Source organism: Taeniopygia guttata, chromosome W, assembly GCF_048771995.1.
Source record: "Taeniopygia guttata chromosome W, bTaeGut7.mat, whole genome shotgun sequence".
Lineage (NCBI taxonomy): Eukaryota > Metazoa > Chordata > Aves > Passeriformes > Estrildidae > Taeniopygia > Taeniopygia guttata.
Window position 1 is genome coordinate 11,448,530 of NC_133064.1, and position 26,224 is coordinate 11,474,753.

General features: G+C 40.3%; 1 protein-coding gene across 4 annotated transcripts in view; it reads left to right on the forward strand.

Annotated features, from left to right (window-relative positions):
- The window catches only part of LOC116806898 (guanine nucleotide-binding protein G(q) subunit alpha), a 374,172-nt gene extending 349,306 nt beyond the window's left edge, over positions 1-24,866 (forward strand). For all 4 annotated transcript variants that reach the window (XM_072923077.1, XM_032744725.3, XM_072923076.1 and 1 more), the window contains exons 6-7: positions 9,458-9,611; positions 18,870-24,866. In XM_072923077.1, coding sequence (XP_072779178.1) covers positions 9,458-9,611; positions 18,870-19,060 — 345 coding nt within the window. In that variant the 3' untranslated portion in view covers positions 19,061-24,866. The remainder of the gene's footprint in view (positions 1-9,457; positions 9,612-18,869) is intronic.
- The last annotated feature ends 1,358 nt before the right edge of the window (positions 24,867-26,224 follow it).

The window sequence follows — 26,224 nt, forward strand, 5'->3', positions numbered from 1 at the left end:
AATTAATTTTCATTAGAACTGGATTAATCACGGGATGTTCTAGGCAAACTGTTGTCATTGACGTTGTTATCACTGCAGGTTGGTATCTTTTTTATCTATTTTTAAAATTCTGTCTCTGCCTTTTCGTATCAATGCAGCAAGAGCATCTGTCTTGCCCATCACACGACTTCTTGGTTGGATGGGTAAAAACACTCACTCAAGCAGGATTGCTGTTGATCTATGTTGGGACTCCCTCTTTTTCTTTTGCAATTGAAAGACAATGGCAAAATGAACAGAAAAATCACAGGCATTACTAAAACTTAATAAAACTTAGCAAAAAATTCTATAACATCATTAAAAACACACTTATTAAAAAACCCCAAAAACTCAAAGCCCACTATCTTCTGTGGGTGAAACACAAATCTTTGCACAATCCACTTTTGCTGTGCATCTTCTGCTCCACTTGTGGAGTGCCCTCTTGCAATTGATAAGTTCCACATTCTTCACTGAAATCCATCTAGATTCTGCACCTGTTAAAACACAAACAAACCCAACACCCCCACAGGGACTGGAGAGTCCTCTCTCAATTCTGTTTCCTAAAACTTGCATGAAGAAATGGAGATATCAACATCTTTGTTATAAACATGAAAAAACATCAAAAACAAAACAATGCATATAGTAAAGAAACTAACAACAAATAAAAATCAATCAGATAATACACAATTAATATTACATATAAAATCACAGTTACTAAGTGCTACACTATCAAATTGTCATCCCAGAGTCTGCAGCAGCTGACAAACCTTAAAATAACAGAGATTTGGATAAAACATGTCCAGATCATGTCTCTCCAAAACTCCCTTTGAGGCTCAGCTGCCCTATATGTTCAAATTGTCAAGCCAAAAGGACTTGAATACTTTTTGATGCAGAAAACACCTGGGTCAATCACACCATCCACGTAGAGCCAGAGCTTGGCCAGAGCTCAAACCCTAATTGGAGGATATGTATTAACACATTATAAAATGAAAGTCTTAGAAATAACTGTTATAAGTAGAAAACCTTATTATTAAAAATTTATCAAACCATCAAATAATTGAACCTGTCCAAAATTTATTTCAAGACAAAAATTCTCTAAATACAACAAACCTTTTCTTTAGAGATCTGAAAACTTGAAGTCTGAAATCTTGAACCAAAACTTGGACAATAAATTTTTAAAAGAAGATGAATTGCAGCTGCATAGAAGATTAGACAAAGAAATCATGAGTAGTTAAAAAATCAAAAACACAGGATCCTGAAAAAACACATCTTGCAATCAATCAACTAAAAAGACAATAAAACATATGAAAACTGACTGTAAATATTAAAACAACACCTCAATACCTTAATACCTTAATAATAATTCTTATCACAAAAATCAGACAACTTACATTATATGATCAGCCTATCAACAAGAAATGTTTAAAATAGTTTAAGACAATCTTTTCAAAGCGTTCATATAACATCAGTAACAATCACTACTTATCATTACCTACAAAAACTTGACAATCATCATTTATCTTATTATCTATAAAAACTCAAAACCAGAAATTGCGAACTCAATGCCAACATTCCATCTGACTGAAATTCCTCAAATCTTTGTTTTCAGAAACATTTTTGGCAATTAAATAATTATTAACATTTCTATCTTTATACATTGATTTTCATCCATATCGTATTTGAAATAACATTGATTTGCATAATGTCCATCCCTCTTGGTATCTTGGAAAACACTCAGTACTGCTATACTTTTTCATTACGTCTTCTGTCTCCTTGTGTTGTTGCTTGATAAAGCAGCTGCAATGATGTGTCCTTGTTGTTGAATTGCATCTTGGATTGCAGCTGTGAATGCTGCAGCTTGGTTGCTCTGTTCTGCGCGTGTGGCTCTGACAAGCATCTCATCGACTGGACAGCCTTGAGGAAGGGTGGCTAAGATGGTTCTTGTGTGTGGGTTAGTATTTTCAAAAGCAAGGGATCGGAATAAATGTTCCTGAATGTCTGGTGGCACGTCAGGTGTGTCCTTCAAAGCAGTTGACAGCCTATCAATAAATTGTCCAAATGGTTCAGTGGCTCCTTGCTTTATGGTCGCATAGGATGCTGACTTTTTCTTGTCTGGTACCAAAAGCAAAGCTTGATGGGCCAATTGCTGTGACAATTGATGCATTTCAACAGGAAAGGTAAGTTGCACCTGGTTGGTTGCATATGGTCCCTGCCCAGTCAGCATATCTGGCTGGACTCCATAAAAAGGATCCCCCACATTTGTGTGTTTGTTTGCCTCTTCAATTGCCAAACGACTCCATTCCCTTTCAAACATGAGAAACTGGGAAGGTGTCAGGAGCAGGGAGGCAATATTAGATGAATCACCGGGACAAAGCACATCTGCTGTAAATATATATTGAATGATGTTCCTGGCTGCTTCTGATCTGATCCCATAAGTGGTGACTGTCTGCTTAGCTGATTGTAGGATTTTCCAGTCATGGGGCTCCGAGATGGCATTCCCATTAGACACTATAACAGGACAAACTAGGGAGCTGACCACCTTCCAGTCACTGTCTAAAAGAGCATCCTTCACAACTGACGCCCATCGTGACTGCAATGGATTTTTTAAAACTGCTGGCAATGCCAATTGCTGTCCAGTGGAAAGTTCCACTGGTTGAGCCTGACGATTTGAAAGGGTGGCAAGGTGGGCTATTTTTTTTTGCAACAGCATGAGGCATAGGGTAGGTTTCTATCTAGTGGTGGATTTTATTATTGTGAGCACATGGCGTATTTGGGGCAGTGTGATGTAGTCTATACTTATATTTGGACTACTGCCTATCATACTATAGGAGTTTCAACTGCTTGGCTTGCTTGATCACAGCACACGTCTCACAGTCATGGATAACTTGAGAAATACTGTCTATGGTTAAATCTACTTTTTGGTCTTGTGCTTACTTATAGGTGGTATCTGTACTGTGATGACCTGAGGCATCATGAGCCCATCGAGCTAGGAACAACTCTTTCTTGTGTTTCTAATCTAAGTCTATCTTTGATACTTCTATCTTTGTAGCCTGATCTATTTGCTTGTTATTTCAGTCCTCTTCATTGGCTCTGTTCTTGGGGACATGGGCATCTACATGGCAAGCTTTCACAGATAGTTTTTCTACTCTTGTAGTGATGTCTTTCTACTCTTCATCAGCCAAAAATGGTTTTCTCTTATGCTTCTAATTAGCTTTTTTTCTACTTCTCCAGCCATCCTCACAGAGCATTGGCTACTATCTATGAATCAGTGTAGAGGTAGAACTTTGGCCACTTCTCCCTTTCAGCAGTGTCTAGGGTCAGTTGAATGGCTTGATCTACTTTTTCTTCTAGTAGCTTCTGTGAACTGTCATGTTGGGCTTTATATGGCTGCTCTCTATTTTTGTTTTATCTCTACAATGGGACAAGAACTATAAGTAAAAAGAGCGTATCATGTTTCTTCTGTTGGCAGTTGTACGGTGGAGCTTTTTCAGCACGTGTTACTTGTTTTTGTTCTTCTTCATCAGTGAGACTAAAGTTTTCATTTTTAGGCTAATTTGTAATTATCTTTAAAATCTCAGGACTGTTCAGTTTTCTATTATGGGCACGCTGTGTGATGAGAGCAATCTACTTGCTCCATATGGCATTGGTGACATGGTGGGTAGAGGGAACTTTTGCATTGAACGTCTACCCTGGTAGTCGAGGTGTCAGGAAGAGTTGTGCTTCAGTGCTTATTATTTCTGAGGCAGCTTGGACTCTTTTATAGGCTGCTGAGATTTTTTTTTCTGTTGGAGTGTAGCTGGCTCCAGGCCTTTTGTAGCTTCAACTCCAGAATCTTAGTGGTCAACCTCAAGTTTTGTTAGTTTTGTTGCAGTGCAAGCTGATCTGTAGTTAGCATTAATCTGGTTATAAATAAGAAATCCAGCCCAGTTCCATGAACCAGCCTCTGGGCTGACTGACAGAGGTTCCAACCAATAACAACTCTCCTAAAATGCAAGCATTTGATTGGTTCAGAGTCTGGGGGGGGTGCAGAGACCAGACCAATGTCTGTGTAGCACTGGGAATTTTTTAATTGCCTTTAAAAGGTGGTGGGAAGCAATAAAACAGGCTGTTTGGCTGATGAAGCACAGGAGGTCTGACGTGTGTTAAGTCTCAGACATATGAACACCAACGCGTCAGAGTTTCACCAGGCACCTTCTGCCAAAGGCTCCAGGACAAGCCACTGTTGTTCCTGGCTGCAGAGTAGAGCAGGTTCTTCACATCTGGTCCTGTCTTGACTAGGCCAAGGGCTACTGCATGAGCGATCCCCTGCTTGATCTGGGTAAAGCCTTGTTGCTGTTCAGGGCCCTATTGGAAAGTGTTCTTCTTGCGGGTAACCAGGTAAAGAGGGCTCACAATCTGACTGTACTCAGGAATATCCATTCTCTAAAATTTTATGGCGCTTAGGAAAGCTTGCATTTCCTTCTTGCTGGTCAGTGGACACATTGCTGCGATCTTGCTGATGACATCAGGTAGGACTGTGGCACTATCTTACTACTTTACTCCCAGGAACTGGATTTTTCAAGCAGGTCCTTTAACTTTACTCTTCTTGATGGTGAAACTGGCTTTTAGGAGAATCTGGATGATTTTATCTCCTTTCTCAAAGACCTCTGCTTCCATGTTCCACCACACAACGATGACATTGATGTACTGCAGATGTTCTGGAGCCTCACCCTTTTCTAGTGCAGCCGGAATCCGTCTATGGCAGATGGTAGGACTATGCTTCTCCTCCTAGGGCAGTCAGTTCTAGGTGTACTGCAGTCCCCTCCAGGTGAAGGCAAACTAAAGCCTGCACTCTGCTGCCAGAGGAATGGAGAAAAATGCATTGGTAATATCAATAGTGGAATACTACTTTGCTGCCTTGGACTCTAACTCGTACTGGAGCTCTAATGTGTCCAGCACAGCAGCACTCAATGGTGGAGTCACTTAATTCAAGGCACAATAGTTTATAGTCAATCTCTATTTTGTTTCAGATTTGCACACAGGCTAAATGGGACTGTTGAAGGGTGAGTGGGTTTTGCTGACCACCCTTTGGCTCTCTAGCTTACAGATCATCTTGTGGATGGGAATTACAGCATCTCAAGTTGTCCTGTACTGTTGGCGATGCATTGTTGAAGTGGCAGTTGGTACTCGTTGCTTTTCCCCCTTCAGAAGTCTTACTGCAGATGGGTTCTCTGATAGTCCAGGCAAGGTGTTTAATTGCTTAACGCCATCTGTGTCTACAGCTGCTATCCTAAATGCCCACCTGAGTCCTTTTGGGTCTTTGAAATACCCACTTCAGAGGAAGTCTATGCCCAAAATGCATGGCTCCTCTGGGCCAATCACAACCAGGTGTTTCTTCTACTTATTTCTAGTCAGGCTTATATCAGCTTCTACTAAAGTAAAATCTTGTGATCCTCTTGTCACACCAGCAATAGAAACGGATTCTGCCTTCACATGTCTTGATGGGATTAATGTGCACTGCACACCAGTGTCGACCAAGGCCTCATATTTTTGTGATTCTGATGTTCCAGGCTTCACAATTCAAAATCTATGATTTTCCTTAGCCTCTACCTGGCTAGAGGCAGGACCCCTTTAAGCCTGGTTATCCTTCTTTCTCTGGGCATATGTCTAGGAAGTTCCTTCAAGGGGATTGGACATGTCATCATCATATCTGGCAGTTTGGCTACAGGCTACTGGAGCTGCTTCTTTTTGGTGGAACTTCCTCTCTGAGTCTTGCTGTCTTTTAATTCAAATGCCCATTGTGCCAGAGCAGTAGTAGATTTTCTATCCCATCTCTGTTATAGCGTGCTCATGGGCACTCTGTGCCCCCTTCCCCGGGACCCTGTGACTCTGATCAAGATAACCCTGGATCCCTGCTTTCTGCCCCAACGGGGTTGGCGGAGAGCCAGGAAAGCCCACCCTGTCCATAGTCTATATAGACCCCTGACATTTCCTGTTCGTTCTCTTTTGCCCTGCTCTCCACAAGGACATCACAGAAAAAAGAGAGTTCTCTTCCAGATATTTCCCCACCTCGTCTGGGTTCTGAATTTGTTCATGTGAAAATTCCCAGGCTGAGAGATCAGAAAATTCTTTGGGAATCAGAAAATTCTTCAGGGTTCTGCCCATTCTCTCTCATTTTCCACACTACTCAGGATTTTTTACGCTTGGGTCTACTCCTGGGTCAGGAGTCTCATCAGCCCTTCTGGAAATCTCAGCCCTCACTCTAGACAAGCTGCAAACTATATAGAGTAAGTCTATGTCCTAGGTTGACTGTATGATGCCTTTATCCCCAGTTGTCTGCCCTGTTTATGTTGAATAAGTTTTGCACCTTTAAGGCTTGTTCCAAGAGTGAAGGCGGGGGGGGGGGGGGAAGAAGCGCAGAGTTTGTTTTCAAGAACTGCACTCCCTCCTCCACATTCCTGCTCCTGGACTGTGTTGTCTGCGGATGGACAGACAGCGGGACAGAGCTCTCCTTTGCTTTTCTAGTTAGTTTTAGCTAGCTGAGGCAAAGAAGTTCCCTGGACTGTCGCTTTTCCTTTTCTTTGGACTTGCTCTGGACTGAACACCAGAAGAGCAGCAGGAGCTCGCACCTGTGGCCCAGCGGGCCGGGCCTGGGCCGCGGCATTTCCAGCACTGGAGGGACTGATCAGAGACTGAGTGAGCCGAACTGCAGCCCGTGGGATTTTTTTTTCTGAGTTTGTCTCTCTTGGAGTGGCAAGAAGTTTCATTGTTTAATATTGGTTAAGTTTGCTTGTTTAATAAACAGGTTTTTTCCACTTTTCTCCAAAGAGGTATCTTTCCCGAACTGGTTGGGGGGAGGGGCCAATTGAATCTGCTTCCTAGAGGAACCCTTTTGGGGGTTCTTTCCCAAATTTGCCCTGAACCAGGACAGTCTACTAGATTAAATACCAGGAAGGTGGTCTCTTTAACATTCAGGGGAAACTGAACATTCTCTAAAAGTGATGTAACAGATTCAAAGGAGAAGAAGGAAAGGAAAGGTTGAAAAGCCTCATCTTCTGTTCCTCCTCTAACGAAGTGGGTGCAATTACTAATAAATCCCTAAAACATGCTATTGGAACTAGGATGCAGGGTAGGACGAAGAAACCATAAGCTATACATATCTGGAACAAACTCTAGTACTTTTGTAAATTTCCTATAAATCATTATCACCACGCCCATCAAAATAGCTATTCTAATCCATGCCCCTCTACTGTAAAATCTACATTTTAGGGACAATACTGGAGCTACCTCTGGATGAGAAAATAAGCCTGGGGACCAGAAAGGTATTAAAACCTCAAAAAAGCCTAGGGACCAGAAACACATGAAGGCTTCCACCCACAGAGACTTTATGAATTCAAGCAACATGGCTACTGACTGCTTTATCTCAATACAGAGTAAATACAACTAAAATGCAATTGCTACAGGTTTTTTCCTCACTACAAGAAAGATGAAAGACATTGAGGTGCTGGAGCACATCCAAAGAAGAGTAAGGAAGCATCTGGAACATAAGTCCTATGAGGAGTAGCTGAGCATAATGAGTGTTTTTAGTGTGGAGAATAGAAGGCTCAGGGGAGACCTTATTGCTCTCTACAAGTGTTTGAAAGGAGGTTGTAACAGTGTCAGTCTCTTGTCCTATGTAACAATTGACAGAACAAGCAGAAATGGCCACAAGTTGCACCAGGGGAGGTTCAGGTTGGATATTAAGAAATAATTCTTCACTGAAAAGGTTATAAAGCATTTGAACAGCTTGCCCAGGGAAGTGGTTGAGTCACCATCCCTTGAGGGTATTTAAAAGATGTGCAGATGTGGCACTTAGAGACATGGTTTGGTGGTAGACTTGGCAGTGTTAGGTTAATGGTTGGACTCGATAATCTTTTAGGCCTTTTCCAACTTAAACAATTCTATGATTCCATGTCTCAGCAACATCAGAATCTGCAAGATTCACTTTGATTTTGTTCTCTAGAAGCCTGTGTGAGGACTTAGAGAGTGCAATTACATGTCTCAAAACACTATTCCCATAAGATAAGGCACCACAACAGGAACTTGAGATAAGCACGGATGGCAAAAAGGAAGGCACAAATTCCAGGCTTAAACAGAGGTGAAGGTTTGGAATTAGCACACCGGACAAAATTCCACTGTGCAGACTGTGGGAAAGGAAACCACTGCTTACACCCATGCCAGTCCAAGTTGTGGGAACATCTGAAACCACCCCTTGGATACCTGGAACTTGGACTGTCTAAAGGTGGTACCTCCAGTAGAATGACTCTGGGACCCCCACCACCGAAGACCAGGGTGAAGAACGCTGCAGGAATCCACATGGTGGTGGTATCTTTTTGCTTAATTTCTTTCTCACTCTCTCTCCCCCGCTACTACCTTCCTTTTTATTTCTATCTCTCAACCTCACATTTACTGTTAAATAAAATCTCTACTATTGACTTTGGCACATGGTCTCCTTTGCACATTAATTTGGGCAGAGAAGTCTCTCACTCATTGGGTCATAACAGCCTGTTTGATGGTGAAACTGTTGTTTTCAGGAGGCATCTCCTAAAAAAAGCTTCCATAGTAGCTAATCAGGCCTGTCTTAGAATTTTCAAATAATAAAGAAGTAGAGTTAATTCCTGGTTCTGAACTCAGTTTGTTCTGACTCTGCATTAACTACATCGTGTCAGCCTAACAGTTCTTCAGAATTGTATTGAGCCACACAGAATTTTACAATGTCAGGAAGCCCTTGCAAGCAGAAGTGTATGCTTCACTTTCACTTATTTAAATTTCCACTATCCCACAAAATGTTTTGCAGGAGCAATTAAACAAGGCTTAAGGAAAGGCTAACTTGATGTTAGAAACAAATTTACCATTTGTAAGGTTTTATGTCATAAGCTTTTGATTTGGGCAAATATTCTCAGGTTATCAATGAGTAAATTCTAAATTTACCTGGAACTATTTTAATGCCGATCTCTTTCAAAAAATTAAGGATTACTTGTATTTAAAGTTCAGGAAATTCATATAAAATAAATAAGGTTTTTGAAACTTGGTTATTATGTCTTGTTGTACATTTATCTCTGCCTTGAACCACATGCATTTCAGTACCCATGAATTTGTTGGCTGATCATAACTGTGCATAATCAATATTTACAACAATATCCGTTACAGGTATTGTGTCCATGACCTGTGTTCTAAAGAATAATCATGCTTGAGTCATTGAGTTTGCAAAAGGAAACTGCCTGCATATTTAATATACAACATACCTATGAATTGTAAATGAATCAGTTAAATCTTACATTTTGGTAAGAAGGTGGAAAACGTGAAATGGATATGTTTATCAACTAAAATGGAATTGCATTGATTGAGTAAAAAAAATTATTTTCACAACTGCATAAATGTATCTCTCTTTTTTTTTTTTTTTTTTTTTTTTTTTTAATTCCAGAATCGAATGGAAGAAAGCAAAGCACTCTTTAGGACAATTATCACATATCCATGGTTCCAGAATTCTTCGGTCATTCTGTTCTTAAATAAAAAAGATCTTTTAGAGGAGAAAATTATGTACTCCCATTTAGTTGATTATTTCCCAGAGTATGATGGTAAGTATATTGCCACCAGAGCTCATGCCCCATTTAAATTGCAGTAATGACCAAATGTAATAGCGTTGCCCATATTTTGCTTGGAGGTTCTTAGGACAAAGATAATCACCCATTCTTCATTAAATCTCTTTTGTTCTTTACAAATTTTACTAAGTTCACCAAATGGTTAGTTTGTAGTTGAATGGATTACTGGTCATGTTTTTTTAAAAATTATATGAAAATGAAAAAAATTATTAAGAATAACAGTTTTTAATGCTTCAAATTCTTAAAGTCACTGAAGTCTTTTGGAACTTTCTAGATTGCTAGGAATTCATCATATACCTCCATTAATAGTGGACAAGATGGCAGTACCTTTCATGTGAAATTATTGATTCTAGATGAGTAACATCATATTATCAATGGACCATATTCTGTCCTTGTTCATAAGTTGAGGTGAGGATTTGAACTGAAGTATAAATAATACATATAATACATTTTTCATTCTACTCAGCATCTCACATACTCTTCTTTTTTAATTTGGTTTGTGGTTTGTTGTGTTTTTGTTTAAGGATGGAAATCTGAAGACAAGTCATAAATTCTCTGTGGCTCTCAGATAAACCAATATCACTTCTCCCACCATTTTATTGTACCATTTCTTATTTGTTTCCATTACTTTAATTTTATGTTACTTATATGAAATTTAATGTGCTTGTCCCTGAAAACATTACGTGGAGCAAACAGCTGTTTCCAAAAAAGCTGTACTTTGAGAAAGTTCTCCTGAGGTGAAAACCTAGGTATTCAAAGGTAACTGAGTGGAGGCTTTGGTAACAGAGAAAGAAATAATATTGATATAATAACATCTCTTTTGTCACACCAGAGAGTGAAAAGCGGATTCAAAGGCTACAATAAAAGATTAAATCTCTCATTTTCAAAATGAGTTAGTGATAGAAGGAAAAAGTTTCATGTTTTTCCTGTTTGAGAGGAAAGTATGTGTTCACAGTGAACAGCCTGCAGGATCAGGCCATACTTATTTATGAATCAGTGTAAGTTTAGTTTGATAGCACTAAACAGAAGAGAACTGATGGTTAAATAGAATATATTCTTGTCGAAGAGGCAAACGTCCAGTCTGGATGAGAAATGAGGTTTTGAAGGAACTTAGAAATAAAAAAAAATGTATAATCTCTTTAAGGGGGACTGATTACTCAGGAAGTATTTAAGGGAGCTGCTAGGGCATGTAGGAAAAAAAATTAGGGAGGCCAAAGCTCAGTTTGAACTTAACTTGGCAACTTCTGTTAAAAATAATAAAAAAAGTGTTTACAAATATATTAATGGTAAAAGGGAGGGTATAACCAACCTCAGTTCCTTATTGGATGAGGCAGGCAACCTAGTAACTAAAGATGAGGAAAAGGCGGAAATGCTTAATGCCTTCTTTGCCCCAGTCTTTAGTGGTAAGGCAGTTTGTCCTCAAGACAACTGTCCTCAGGGGTTGATAGGTGGTGCCAGGGAGCAGAATGTTCCTCTTGTTATCCAACAGGAGGCAGTTAGAGAACTACTGGGACACTTGGATATTTATAAATCAATGGGACCAGATGGGATCCACCCTAGGGTGATGAGGGAGCTGACAGATGTGCTTGTGAAGCCGCTCTCCATCATTTATCAGGAGTCGTGGCTCATTGGTGAGGTCCCAGACGATTGGAAACTGGCCAATGTGACACCCATTTACAAAAAAGGTAGGGAGGATCCTGGTAACTACAGGCCAGTTAGCCTGACCTCAGTACCAGATAAGATAATGGAACAGTTCATACTTAGCGCTATCACACAGCACTTACAAGATGGCCAGGGTATCAGACCCAGTCAGCATGGGTTTACAAAGGGTAGGTGTCATGGTTTGACACTGGCACGATGACAGTGCCCCCCCATGAAAATGCAATCTCTCAACTGAATACTGTGAAATGCGATCGAGAACAGAGCAAAGCAGGCCCAAGCCTAATAACAAGAAAAAAATTTTATTAAACTACTACCACTATGCTACTATAAAAGAGGGGGGGGGGGGGGAAAGAAGAAAGAAAACACAATTCAAAATGAAAACCTTCCAAAGCATTCCTCCTCCCACCACCCAACTCCAACAAACCACAGTGAGACACAATCTAGACCCCAATCAGGTTTCCACCCTCCACATAATCAACACCCAGTCCATCTGCAGGGAGAGAGGAGTCTCTCCCGTGCCACAGACCCCCCAAGAAACACAGCCGCCACATCCCGTGCTTCCATGTCACCACATGGCACCGCCCGGAGAAAAAAGTTTGCCAGTGGTGACCCTCTCCTTTCCATGCACAGTGCTCTTACCACCAATGCATGGATGGACAGACTGCTTTTTAGGATTTTTTTCCTTTCAAGGATGCCCTGCCAAGAGGGGAAAAAACAACAGTTCAATTTTTCATTTTTGGGACCACCAGTCCCCCCCATTTTCCCCTGGGGCCGAGAGTCCAAGAACAGAGATCTTTTTCTCTTCTTCCTCTGCGAAGACAGGGGGACCCACCACAAACTTCCTTAACTTTTCTCTGTTCACTCCACTTCTGTCTTTTCCCAGCTGAAACATGGTCTCTTTGGCTCACCAGCATCCTCCTAAAATACAGTCTCTCTTGGAGGAGAAGATCAGTTCAGTCTGTGGCTACCAAGAAAAAGTCCAGCCAAAATGTCACTCCATCATCTCCTCCCACCTAGAATTTCTCCTTCCAACATCCCAGGTCCCAGGTTGTCTCTCTTCCTCTCTTTTCAAACCAAGGAGGAGAAAAATTGCACAAAGCTTTCATTTCTCAGGAAGGGTTAAAAGTCCTGACTCCCAGAGATGGCTTGCTGCCCAGGCTCCAGCTCCCACAGGTGTCTGGGCACCTTGCGGCCCCCCTGCTCTTCTTCCCCACGGTGAACTGCTGGCAAAACCACCGCTGTCTCTTTTTCTCTCTTGGGAGAGAGAGACTCTGGGGGGAATGGAGACATCCCAGATTTCTCCACCCTTCCATCTGCAGGGGGCCAGCCTGGTTCCAGTCCCTCCACCCTTGGGCCTACCTCCGAAGGCCACATGGCTTTTCCCCTCCCCCACCCAGCTCGTGGCCGGGCAGGGGAGAGTCCTGCACTGACCGCTGACCGGAACCCAAGAGGGGAAGTTTTCCTGGGAATTCTGCTTTTAACCCCTCTGTGTTCTCAGAGGCGTGTCCACCTTCAATTGGTCAATGTCCAAATTGACCTCTTCCCTCCGGAAAAATTATTTTTCCGTGTCAAATCACGACAGTAGGTCATGTCTGACCAACCTGGTCTCCTTCCATGACCAGGTGACTCGTCTGGTAGATGCAGGAAAGGCTGTGGATGTTGTCTTTTTAGACTTCAGCAAGGCCTTTGATACTGTTTCCCATAGCATACTCCTGGAAAAGCTGGCAGCTTTTAATATTTTTTAATATTTTTATAGATGACATGGATGAGGGCATTGAATCCTTCATTAGTAAATTTGCAGACGATACTAAGCTGGGAGCTTGTGTTGATCTGTTGGAAGGAAGGAGGGCTCTGCAGAGAGATTTGGATCGATTGGACGGATGGGCAGAGTCCAACAGCATGAAGTTTAATAAGTCTAAGTGCCGAGTTCTACATTTTGGACACAAAAATCCCCTACAGCGTTACAGGTTGGGGACAGTATGGCTGGACAGTGTCCAGACAGAAAGGGACCTGGGGGTGCTGGTCGACAGCTGGTTGGATATGAGCCAGCAATGTGCCTCGGTGGCCAAGAAGGCCAATGGCATCCTGGCCTGCATTAGGAATTGCATGACAAGCAGGAGTAGGGAGGTTATTCTTCCCCTATACTCTACACTGGTGAGACCACATCTTGAGTACTGTGTCCAGTTCTGGGCCCCTCAGTTCAGGAAGGACATTGAGATGCTTGAGCGCATCCAGAGGAGGGCAATGAGGCTGGTGAGGGGCTTGGAACACAAGCCCTACAAGGAATGTTTGAGGGAGCTGAGATTGTTTAGCCTGGAGAAGAGGAGGCTTAGAGGTGACCTTATTGCTCTCTACAGCTTCCTGAAGGGAGGTTGTAGAGAGGTGGGGGTTGATCTCTTCCACCGGGCAGCAACTGGCAGAACAAGAGGACACAGTCTGAAGCTATGTCAGGGAAGGTTTAGGTTGGATATTAGGAAAAAAATTTTCACTGAAAGAATAATAAAATACTGGAATTGTCTTCCTAGGGGGGTGGTGGAATCACCATATCTGGATATGTTTAAAAAAAGACTTGACATGGCACTTGGTGCTATAGTCTAGTTATGGTGTTAAGGCATAGGTTGGACTTGATGATCTTAGAGGTCTCTTCTAACCTCATTATTCTGTGATTCTGTGATTCTGTATTTTCATGTTAGAAGTGTGACAGGTGCTTTAGATGACATCCTGCAGGTGAGAAGGCTATATGGGCCTTTTTGTTATGATCACTCAAGTAGAGGTAAACCTGTGTTAAATGCTCGTCCAGAGAAACCAGACAAAATTAATACATAAGAGTTGACATTGGAAGGGAGCTCTGAAGATCATCGAGTCCAACCCTCCTGCTCAAACTAGGTCATCTAGTGACTGCTTCACAGGTATATGTCCAGATGGCTTTTGAATATCTCCAAGGAGGGCGACTTTACAACCTTGTTGGGCAACCTGTCCCAATGCTCAGTCACCTCACAGCAAAAAAGGGGTTTCTGATGTTCAAATGGAAAGTCCTGTGTTTCTTGTTGTTCTCTAACTGGGCACCATCCACAAGAGCCTGGCTTCATCTTCTTTGCACCCTCCCTTCAGGTATTTGTACACATTGATAAGATCTCCGTCTGAGCCTTCTTTTCTCTAGGTTAAACAGTCCCAGGTTTCTCATCCTTTCATCCAGTCCTTTAATCATTTTTGTGGCCTTTGCTTGGACTTTCTCCAGTATGCCCTTGTCTTCTTATACTGAGGAGCCAAGGACTGGACACAGAACTCCAGGAGTGGTCTCATCAGTGCTGATTAAAGGGGAAGGTCACATCCCTCAACCTGCTGGAAACACTCCTCCTAATGCAGCCCAGGATACCATTTGACTTCTTTGTGTCAAGGGCACATTGGTGGCTCATGTTCAAGCTAGTATCCACCAGGACCCTCAGGTGCCTTTTCTGCCAAGCTGCTTTCTAGTTGGGTGTTCTCCAGTATATACTAGTGCCTAGGTTTGTTACTCTTCAGGTGCAGAACTTGGTACTTGCCCTTGTTGAATTTCATGAGGTTCCTGTCAGCCCATTTGTCCAGCCTGTTAAGGTCCCTCTGGATGGAGCCACTCCTCCCAGTTTTGTGTCACCAACAAATTTGCTGAGGGTACACTCTGCTCCCTTATCCAGATCATTAAAGATGTTAAATAGGACTGGATGCAGTACTGGCTACTAGGGTACCCCACTAGTTACTGTCATCCAACTAGACAATATCCACTGCTCTGCCCTCATCTACTAGGCCAGTCATTTCAACATAGAGGGTTGTCAGATTTTCAATCAGTCAGCTCAGAGAAAGCCTCTTCCTCTTCTCCTTTACCATGGGTAAGGGAAACAAAAAAAGGTTATGGACAATTAGGGCCATAGCCAGTAGGCCAGACCTGAAAGTCGTTTAAGTGTCTAATTCTGCAGATCTTGCTGGACTTAAGCCCTTAGAGAAGGTTATGGTTTAGTTTGTTTTCTTTTGGTGGAAAGATAGGGTGGATGACTTGTGGTTTACTCCCATCTGGCAACTTAGTATCACACAGCTGCTTACTCACTCCTCCCTGCCTGGGGAGAAGAAACAGAAAACAGTTTAATAATTAAAGTAAAGTAAAATATAGTAATAATATTAATGACAATAATAACAATAATAATATTAATGACAAGGACAGAATAAAACCAATTTATGTACAATAAAAGCAATTAGTGTGCAATATAATTGCTCACCACCCACTAACGAATGCCCATCCCATCCCCAATCAATTATTGACCCCTTCTCCCTTCTCGCTAATTTCCCCCAGTTTATATACTGGGCATGATCTTTTACGGTGTGGAATATCCCTTTGGCTACTTTGGGTCAGTTGTCCCAGCTGTGGTCCCTCCCAGCTTCTTGTGCACTTCCTCACTGGCAGAGCATGAGCCACTAAAAAGGCCTTGACTCAGGGTAATCACTGCTTAGCAGCAACCAAAACACCAGTGTGCTATCAGCATTATTCTCATACTGAATCTAAAACACAGCACTGTACCAGTGTACTGGTTTTACCTTGGCTGGATGCGAGGTGCCCACCAATCCACTCTATCACTCCCCAGTGGGACAGGGAACAGAAAATAAGATGGAAAACAACTAGTTGGTTGAGATAAAGCAGTTTACTAAAGCAAAAAGAGAAAAGTGAAAGTTTGAGTGCACATAAGCAAAGGGGAAAATTAATCTCTACTTCCCATCAGTGAGCGATGTTCAGCCACTTCCCAGGAAGCAGGGCTTCGGCACATGTAGCAGTTGCTCCAGAAGGCAAACATTGTAGAATAATGAATGCCCCCTGTTCCTCCTCTCTCCCTTAGCTTTTATATCTTAGCTGACGTCATATGGTATGAAATATCTCTTTGGTTACTTTGGGTCAATTGGTTTGATTGTGTCCCCTCCCATGATCTTGCCCACTCACAGCCCCTTGATGAGGGTAAGAAATGTTAGAGGGACAGTGCTGCTCAGCAGTAGCCAAAAGACTGGTGTGTTATCAACACCCTTCCAACTACCAATGCAAAGCAAAACACTGTGAGGTCTGCTAAGGAAATATGAACTCTATCTTAGTCAGACATAATACAACCAGCTACTAAGAAGAAAATTAATTCTATCCCAGCCGAAACCAGGACAGTTGCAAAGTCTTTGGCTTGCACAGGTCACTGTATATCCATCTCTGCTGTTCCAACACTCTGGAAATGTTGAAGATGGATGCATTTGAGGAACTCATCAGAATTAGGTATTTTTCAGCTGGATCACTTTTCCCATGTGGGTAGTACAATGAAGAAAGTATCATAGGGATCAGAAATGGCAACCAGGATGGCAAAATGGACTGATTAAACTAAGCAGTTGTACTGCGCAGTATGTCATAACAACATTGGATGAGAGACTGACATGTGCTCAAAGGTCAGAGTATCACATGAGGATATGCTTTCACAGATCATACTAAAAGACCAACTCAAAGACTGGAATGAAGTGCTGGGAGTAAGGAAAAATACAAAAAGTGACCATGTTTGGGAAGGAAAGAATTAAAAAATATCTATCTGTGGGAGCGCAGTCCCCTCCAGAGTCTTCAAAGAAAATAAATGGTGGCAATTGCAAGTTAATGTACCTAGTTAAATTGAAGTGCTTTTTATACAGAACTTGACTATCATACAGAGAAACCCTTTTAAGACTGCTAAAAAGGGAGCTATGGACAAGAAACCTACTGATTTTTATTATAATTATTTTCCAAGATTAGTTAGATTGTAACCATTTAGAATTGTAAATCTAGCATTGGTTCATTCCCTTTTTCTAAATACCTGGGATGGTAAGCCTTCTTTTTAATCTCAGTTTTCTGTACTTGAATTCCAGTCTGAAAAAATTGAATTACATTATACTAACCAGACTTGTTATTAGGCAAGTGAAATTTGCATATGGGCTTTAAATAGGGCAGTAGATTTTAAAAGAGGAACAAACCTGCCTGTGCCTACCCACTGTAAAAGTGTTTAACAAAATTCTAGGAAGTTGATAAAATCAATTGATGTCTTATTTTTAAGAAATCATTGTCTTTAAAAGTGTTGGAGTCTCCTTTACAAATATTTAAAGTTCCTAAGAGTAAAAAAAAAGAATAGGGACACAATTTTGCTTCTGTTTCTATAGAATATGTGATGAAGCTAAAAGCTAGAACCTGTTGTGTTTAGAAATTTTAAAAATTTTGAAGTCCTCTTTGCCCTAGTTCAGAGAAATTATTATGTTTACATGTCCTCTACATCTCATAAAATGTGTAAGTCTGTGTATGTGTCTATATATACACATGCATATTCATATGCATACAAGATATTGTAGAATCATGTTCTCCTTCCACAAGGCTTTGCAAGCAATAGATATCAGAAAGTATTTTATCTTTTGTGATGCCATTGTTACATAATTTGTGCATTTATCCAAATTAGAAATGCTTAAATTTGTATTTAAATATTAAAAATAAGTTTTATTGTGCAGTCATTGAAAGTTATGTGGGCACATGCTAACTTCCTAAGTACAGATTTCATAACCATTGAAGGACAGAACGATGTAACAACTGAGCGCTGGTATTTATACTGTCATATAACAAGACCAGAACTAATGAGGAGATAGGAGGAAGAGACACAGCAAACATACATGTTCTGTAGAAATCCACATTGCAAAAACAGAAGGACAATGGAATAATGGCCTATGAAAATTGCACCGGAACAGTATATGTATATACAGTATATGAAAAAATAACTTGTGGCTGATGTTCCTACTTCTGTACTGCTCTTTTGGCTGTGAACATGAACCAATTCTCACTCCTATAGATTGGAAGTCATTATTTTGCCTTCTGCCTTATGAAAAGCAGAATATGTAGTTTGGTTACATAGACTTCATGTTCTGAGAATTACAGACTTCGGTTAAATTTAATAAAATTGTTATATATAATTTAGAAAATTAATTTGTTAGAACACTGTTTTGCAATTGAACAGCTTCAACTAGAAAGCATGGTTTGAAATTGGAATTGGTGCCCCGTGTGAGGAAATCAAACCAAACCTGCTACACTAAAGTAAATTAAATTCTGTTTGGGACAGTGTCAGACCAGTTTAAGATGTAACTTGATTATGCTACATTTTAAAAGAATGTACTCTTTAAATACAGTAGACTGAAAATGGGCCAGATCTCTTAATTTTTAATATATTTATGAGTATAAAGCAACTAATTCTTCTGTTGTTCATTTTGTGGGGTCATCAAGTTCATCTCTCCATTTTTAGCACCTTATGGAAGAAAGAAGATAGCACAAAAAGAACAGCTCTTCTATTATCAACTTCTGGAATTTCCTTCAATTCTTTTTTTTTAATGGTCCCCACTGGGAAAAAATAGTATATGGTAGTATTTGTTAATAAAATTTTTCCCTTCCTCTCTCATACAAGGATAACAGACTGAGTCTTTCTTGTTTTCTGCTCCTGAGGTTCCCCTCCTAAGTAAACTCAAATACTGAATTGACTTTAAGAGAAACTGATTTTTTTTTTTCTTAATTATCAGGACCACAACGGGATGCACAAGCAGCACGAGAGTTCATCTTGAAGATGTTTGTAGACCTGAATCCAGATAGTGACAAAATTATCTACTCCCACTTCACTTGTGCTACAGACACAGAGAATATACGCTTTGTCTTTGCTGCTGTCAAGGACACTATTCTACAGTTAAACCTGAAGGAATACAACCTGGTCTAACTGTGCCTAAGAGGCCCTCCAAGACCACCTTTGTGTGATTGAAGATGCACAATAGGGACTGGATTATCTGTGAAAACAAGTTGCATAATACTAATTTATTGCTGGCCTGCACTCTGTGAATGTTCAGAGTTTTTTAGATGATATTATGATTTTATTTAAATTATATGGAGGAAAACCAAAATATGCTGAAGTACATTCACAGTACATTTTCTTATTTTTTAGGCAAAATATTGTGACTCAGTGTTTTGTAAATTCTCAGTCATACACTCACAAAGGATAACAGGTTTTTGCTATTGAAGCAAAATCAAGCTGGTTTCCCCTTTCCCTGACCCTTTCTCTCCCTCCTTCCTCCCCCGCTATGTTTTAAAAGTACAATGGCCATTTTACCACTTGCATTCCTTGATAATATATTTTCTGTTAAGTGACTTGGCTAAGAAAATTAGTATCATCAGAAGTGATGTTATCAGTCATTCAAATTTTACAGAATGTTCTTTCTCTGAAGGATCAGAAGTATTGAAAGTATGATTTTTTAAATTCTTAAAATTAGTGTTCTAATTCTGTCTTCTCTTCTGAGACTAGAATATTGGGAATTGCAAAATAGAAATAGTTGTGTATGGATTTAGAACTTAAACATACTTTCACAGTTCAGAAAGATGCATAGAAGACCGTAATAAAATAATTAAAGACATAAATGTTCATAGAATATCATTAAATCTCTTTTTAATTGCCATGTGCCATTATTTTCTCTTTTCTTTACTCACTAATGACAAGTAGAAATATCATGGACACTACATTTTCCCCAGTGATTACAGCCGGAAACAGGGTTAGGGGTTTATGTTTCAGTTGTGTTCATTTTTTCTTAAGTTAGAGCTTTTTTAAAGTGTTTTTCCACTGTAGAATTTTTTTGTTGTCATTGTATAAAATCTTGCCAAATATGGCTTTTTATGAAACCAATACTTTTGAAACATAACATAATGATTGAAATGCCAAACTAATGGATTGGAAATTGACCTGACTGAGTCAACTGCCAAATTATAAACATAGTTTTAACTCATATGTTCCTATTTTTATTGTGTTCCATTTTCTAATGCCAAAAACAACAGTGTGAGTGAATATGCTACTCAGTATATGTGTATAGAAGACAGTTTAATTCTCTCCTTATGTCAGAGATGGCATGAGATTGCATACAATGTTTTTTCTAATAATATCAAGCACCTCGTTTATTACTGATGAATGATCACATTCAGAAACCTCTCTTGATAAGGTTGCTTCTTAACCTGTTCACAGGCATTTTATAGGTTTCATGCAAAATAGTCTCTCTTGATATTCGTTAGAAATATTTCTTAATGCAAATCACTCTTGAAATTTAAACATGCAAATTTTTAATAACAAAAATGTAGCACCCATCAATGAGCAGCTTGGGTTGAAAGGCATTTTTTGACCAGGTGCATGATTGCTAGCAAGCTACAGAGAACTCTGAGGTCAGACATTGAATTACTTACATTGCCAAGTAGCAATAGGGTGCACTTAGCAGAGAAGCTGCTGCCTTTCACCAGCAAAGGAGAGGTGGAAAAACAATCTCTTATTACTTGAGTAACGAAGTTAACAATAAATACTAATGAGATTTTTTCATCCTTAATACTCTCTACTCTAAAACAACATTAATAAGAATAGTTGCTAGTTTTTGTTCCCTCATAAAACACCTTATAATTGGAAACAGATTGTAGGTATAGTGCAATTCTTAATGCTATAATCATTGTACATACATATATGCCAGCATCCATATTGGCTTTATATTCATTAATTTTGGCAAATTGAATGTGCTGTGTTGATATGTATCTATGTAATTGTATAATATGACTTATAGCTGATTCACATTTTAAATAATGTTATTTTATTTACTTTTTAAAGACAATAATGGTTTTTTTTTTTCAGTTTACTCCTGACTAGGTATTTGTTATCTTTATTTTAAAAGCAACAAAAAAGCTTATCATAGTACAGAATTATAGTAGCATTGTGCTATATAGAATCATTTGAACATTCCTGAGTAAAAGTAAATTGGAGCCACGCAAAGGACAGTCATAAACAAAACAATGCTTAAATCTTGTCAGGACTTTATACAGATGTAGAAGCTGTTTTTGTTAGAAGAATTGATGCCATTATATCTAGGATTAGAACATAAGCTCTTAAATATCAGTTTGTATTTGGCAGATCCAACTTCAGTTAATTTTACCTTTCTAATAGCCTTTTTTAGAAAAGTGAAATTAGAGACATTTCAAACCATTGAACATAAATACTAATGGGTATATTCTATTTCCCTAAAAATATAATAAAACCATCAGATCAGTTGAACATTAATTCAGAAATTACAGAAAGCTTAGACATAACAACAACTAAGTTGCTAATGTTAAAAATTTTAAGGAGTAAAAATTTGTTTAATAAAGCTAAAGCACATAGTTGAAGGCTATAAAAACTGACACTGACATTCTAAATGTATCATCAGAACAGCTGTTCTTATTATATATGTAATTATAACATTGGCTCTGATCTTACTTGTAAACATAACAAATATTCTGTTTTAACCATTGACTCTGGAATGTGTGATAATATCCCTTCTTTCAGCCTGTGAATACATTGGCCACCGTGGATTTAGTGATATAAATAGAACTGTAGGGGGAAAAAAGTGCAAAAAAATGCCAGTGTTGTCTAATGAAGGTTTGGGTTTATTTTATTATGGGATTTCGGGGGGGGGGGTGTATGGGTTTAAGGTTTTAATATAAAAAAACTTTGTATAAAAATAAACCAAAAATTTACTCACACTTTATAGATATATTGTGATTGCAAAATTTAAATGTGTGTGCCACTGGGCTACTTCTGGTATATCTTAATTGAGTTGAACCTGTGACAATGTTTAGATTATTTAAACATATTCTGAAAAAATATAATCAGCATGCTAATGCAAGCCTTACATAATTCACCTAACACAGCATTGCAGTGTGACAGTGTTTACAAAACCATTTAATTTTTAAATTACAGACGTTCTCATTTGCAATATATTCCATTGCTGTTGCTGTTTTAATTGGTGATTTCTACTATGCATTATAGTGCTTGAGTCTAGAAGTATGTGCATCTAACATGAAGCTGAAGGCAAAAATAAGACAGGAACCCTTTTAATTTTGCAAAATTACATTGTTTCATTGAATGTCATAAATGAGAGAGGAGAAAAGGAAAACATTGGGAAACTATTCTAGGTGTACAAGAAAGCTGTAAATATGTTTTACACAAACCTTAAACTTGCTTTTTTCACTAGTTAGCTGGCACTTTGTTTACATATATAGGATGATGAAGATATAAGAGGAGTTTGCTTTTATAATTCAGACTTGATTTTCAAGGTAACCTGTAATTTTAAATCATACTGCCACATGACTGTGAAGCACTTCTTAAAGTTTGAAAATAGAGGCGTTATGCTGGCTATCAGTCAGAACTGCCTGCATGATTTGCAAAAACTTTAAAAGGTGATAAAAGGCCTGCATATGAAGATATTGCTAAACTAAGCTTTTGGTTACGAGATGCAAGACTTTCAGATTGCTCAATTTAATGGTCTTTCCCTTGTTATGCATTCTTCACAAAGCATTGAAATAATAGGAGAAAACAGAGACATATTAACCCATATGGAAAAGAAAAATAATGCCCAAATAATTTATTATATGTGCTGCTGTTATTGAAAGTCTGTGCATGATTATCCTGCATTACAATAGCAAAATAATTAAGTGTGCACAGTATATTAACAAGGCCTACAAATTACCTATCTCTAGTTAAGAAATCAATAAATTAAATATGTTTTGGAGAGTGTTGCAAGTAAGGAAATTAAAATGGCCTGTTGTAGATAATTAATGGTTATTTGAGGCCTTCACACTTTTGCAGATAAAGTCCCTCTTTGGACATAAACAACTATGATTGCATGTCCCTGTCCAATTTGCTACCTTAGTAGAGATCATGAAAAACAATGTGTTTTGATTTGAAAAGAATGACTGATAGTTTCTCTTTTTTGTTGTTGTTTTTGCTTTTATTTGTCATTTTATTTATCAGTCAAAACAAACATTTCCATGTAATCAGTAATCCACTGAGGGTCATTGTTTATCTAGTTACGGGGTTTTTACTGTAACTTTCACTCGAGCTTTTTTACAGTAGCTATGTTGCAGGAAAAAAAAAATTGAATAATCATTTGGGCAAAGCTGATGTTGAAGGTAGTGTCAAAAATGCAAGGGAATTCTACCAAATCAATCTTACTCTTGGTAATAAGACTTCTGTTTTTGTGATGTTGGGGGTTTTTCTATCAAAAGATGGTCTAAGATGAAGTCTTGCTGGATTTCTTATTTATCATGCTGCAGAAAATCTTTTTTTTTTTTTTTTTTGCCAATATATTGGAAGGGGTGTCAGATACATTTTTAAAATTTGCAGTGTTTAACAAAATAAAGATCATATTTGTTATTCTAAAGTGTCATTTAAATGCGTGTATCATGTATTATGCGGGGGACAAAAATAGGGTGTGGTTTTCTGTTTTTCTGTTTAAAAAACTAATGCATTAATGCTGCTCCTTAACAAACGTGTTGGTTAAAAATACAGTACTTTTCACCATGGCTTTGTACTATAGTATTTTCTTCATTCCTTGACATTTAGTTTTTCTGAAATATATTTGGGCTTGTTCTCTCAAAATATTTCTTATCAAATATTTGTCTTGGGAATGGTTTTTATCCCATGTCAATTTTTTTGGAGTTTTGTTTTGTGTCTGGAAATGGTCACTCCCCCCCTCCGAGCTTCGGGAGTATCGCAAGGGGTAAGAGCCAGCACAGGATCCTACGAGGGTTGGGGGCAAGGGGTTGCTTCCTTCTGGTGTGGCGATTCATCTCAGTGGCCACACTGCACAGTGCCTCTTACTAGAGATACTGTTGCTTTGCGGTTTTTGCCTGGTATTTTTTCTTCTCCTTTGGCACTGTGACTGGGCTTACTGGCTTGCTTCTCTGTTCCTCTGCTTGCTCAGGAACCCAGAGATAGTGTGTGCTGCGCCGGGAGCCCGCCGGAGGCACCACTCTGTGTGGCCCGACCCCGGGACCAGCCATCGCCAGTGAGCTATCCAGGGTACCGATTCCCTGCCCAGCCCTGCTCTTTTCTGCTACTGTTTCAGGGCTTCTTGCTACATTTTAACTGGACACCCGGCCACTCCGCAGCTTCTATCACAGCCCTGGAGCCTGTGCTACACTTTGTCATCCTGGGTGTTCCCGCCTCTGCCATTCCAGTTTGCAGCTTCTGAGGTTCCTGCTACAGTCCATTTCACCATCCGGAGGAACACCGGGACTGACTGCCTCTGTGAGTTTGTACAGGAAGCTCCTTTTCTCTCTTCTGCCAGCTCACCTGCCATAGGCCATGTGGAGAGAGGCAACTGAGCTTGTGCCACTGCGCCCCCTGCAGCTGTGGGAGAATCAGTGCACCTGCCCAGCCTCAGCAGGAGCCAACAGCACCCGTGCCGGTTGTGACCATAACTACACTGAAGGGGTAGTTTGTGCTGTTTGTGCCCATGTGAAATGTGTTCTGGAGATTGTTTACCCAAGGTGATTGCTTGATTGGATTCTGGTCATGGTTGTTTGGATTCATTGACCAATTGGATCCACATGTGTGTCGGGACTCTCAGCAGAGACAGTCACGGGTTTTCTAGTTAGTTAGTTAGCGATAGTTCATGTTAGTGTAATATGATGTAATAAAGTTATAGTATAATATAGTATAATAAAGTAATTAATTAGCCTTCTGAAATCATTGGAGTCCTGCACATCATTCTCCCCTTGTTGGGGATCCCAGCACTGATACAAGGGACGGTGTCAAACTTGTCATTCCCAAGGGAGGCACCTGGGCATTCCCACCTAGCCCAAAGGTCTATTAATCCATGCGATTCCACAATTTTCCATGGCGACGGGTGGCAGGGGAGTCTCTCACCACCATGAAGACCAGATGGAGGGGAGCAACAAGATGTTGTTGGGAACTCCAGAAGGGTGATTTCTTTCAACCTAGCCCCTGTCACTCTCTCCCTGTCCCCCAATGTGGAAGGGGCTGACAGCTGGTCTGTGAGCTAGGAAGGATTAGTTGAGGAAGCTGATAAGATTTGAGTTTACGCCTGAAAGGAATTCTGCCAAGGTTGTTGACATGGAAACCGAGAAGAAGAAAAAGATAAATAAAAGAAACCTGCAGTTGGATGTTAGCGGATATTCTGGTTTGAAAGCAAAACCAGTGAGATACTCTGTTGGGAAGGGTAGATAAATATGATTAAGAACCACAATAGTACAGCCAGGACGAATATAACGCCCCCTACTTGCTGGACAATAACCCTCACCTACAGAGGGGTCCAAAAGCCAAATGGACTGTTCCATCTCACCCCCCAGAATGTATGGTTCACCCCACATCTGTAACCCTCCCCTGAACCATCAGGTGCCTGTGACCCCATTGGCCCAGGTCCTGTTCCAGCCCACCCTGGAGCCCCCTTTGATAAAGGCTCTCCGGGGGGCTGGACGTTCTCTTGGATCTTCCCCTCTCCTCCTGGAGCATCCTCCAGGAGTCCCTGTTCCCCTCTTTGTCTCTCCCCTCCCCCATCACCCAAGGCCCAGCCACGTGCTGTGTCTAGCAGCTCGAGGCAGAGCCTCTCTGCGTCCTGAATAAACTTCATCCCCCAAGAGCAACCAAAGAGATCTCGCTTGAATCTGTCCATGGAATACAAATAAACGTCTTTACAGACTGGCGCCCATCTTCGAATACGAACCCACGGTGACCTGCAACTGCACCCGTCTGGATGCTTTCCAGCTTTTCTGCCTGTAGGACACCTTTCCATGGACACTAACTAAATAACCAGGTATTTCCTCGCCATCGTGGTCGCGAGCACGGCATTTTGCTGCTAGGCAGTGACGAACCGGAGCTCTTAAAAAAGTCCCGAAGCCATCCTACAGCTAAGCGACTCGTTACATAGTAGCGAGTTCTTAGAGCCCTTCTAGGATTTCTGGCCGTTATTCTCCGAGCACAGGCGATCGCCGCGATTCCGCGGCGACCCAAGGCTTTGTGACGAGACTTGCCGCGGCACGCGGCCACTTGCACAAAGCACAGGCGAGCACTGCTTAGCACTGC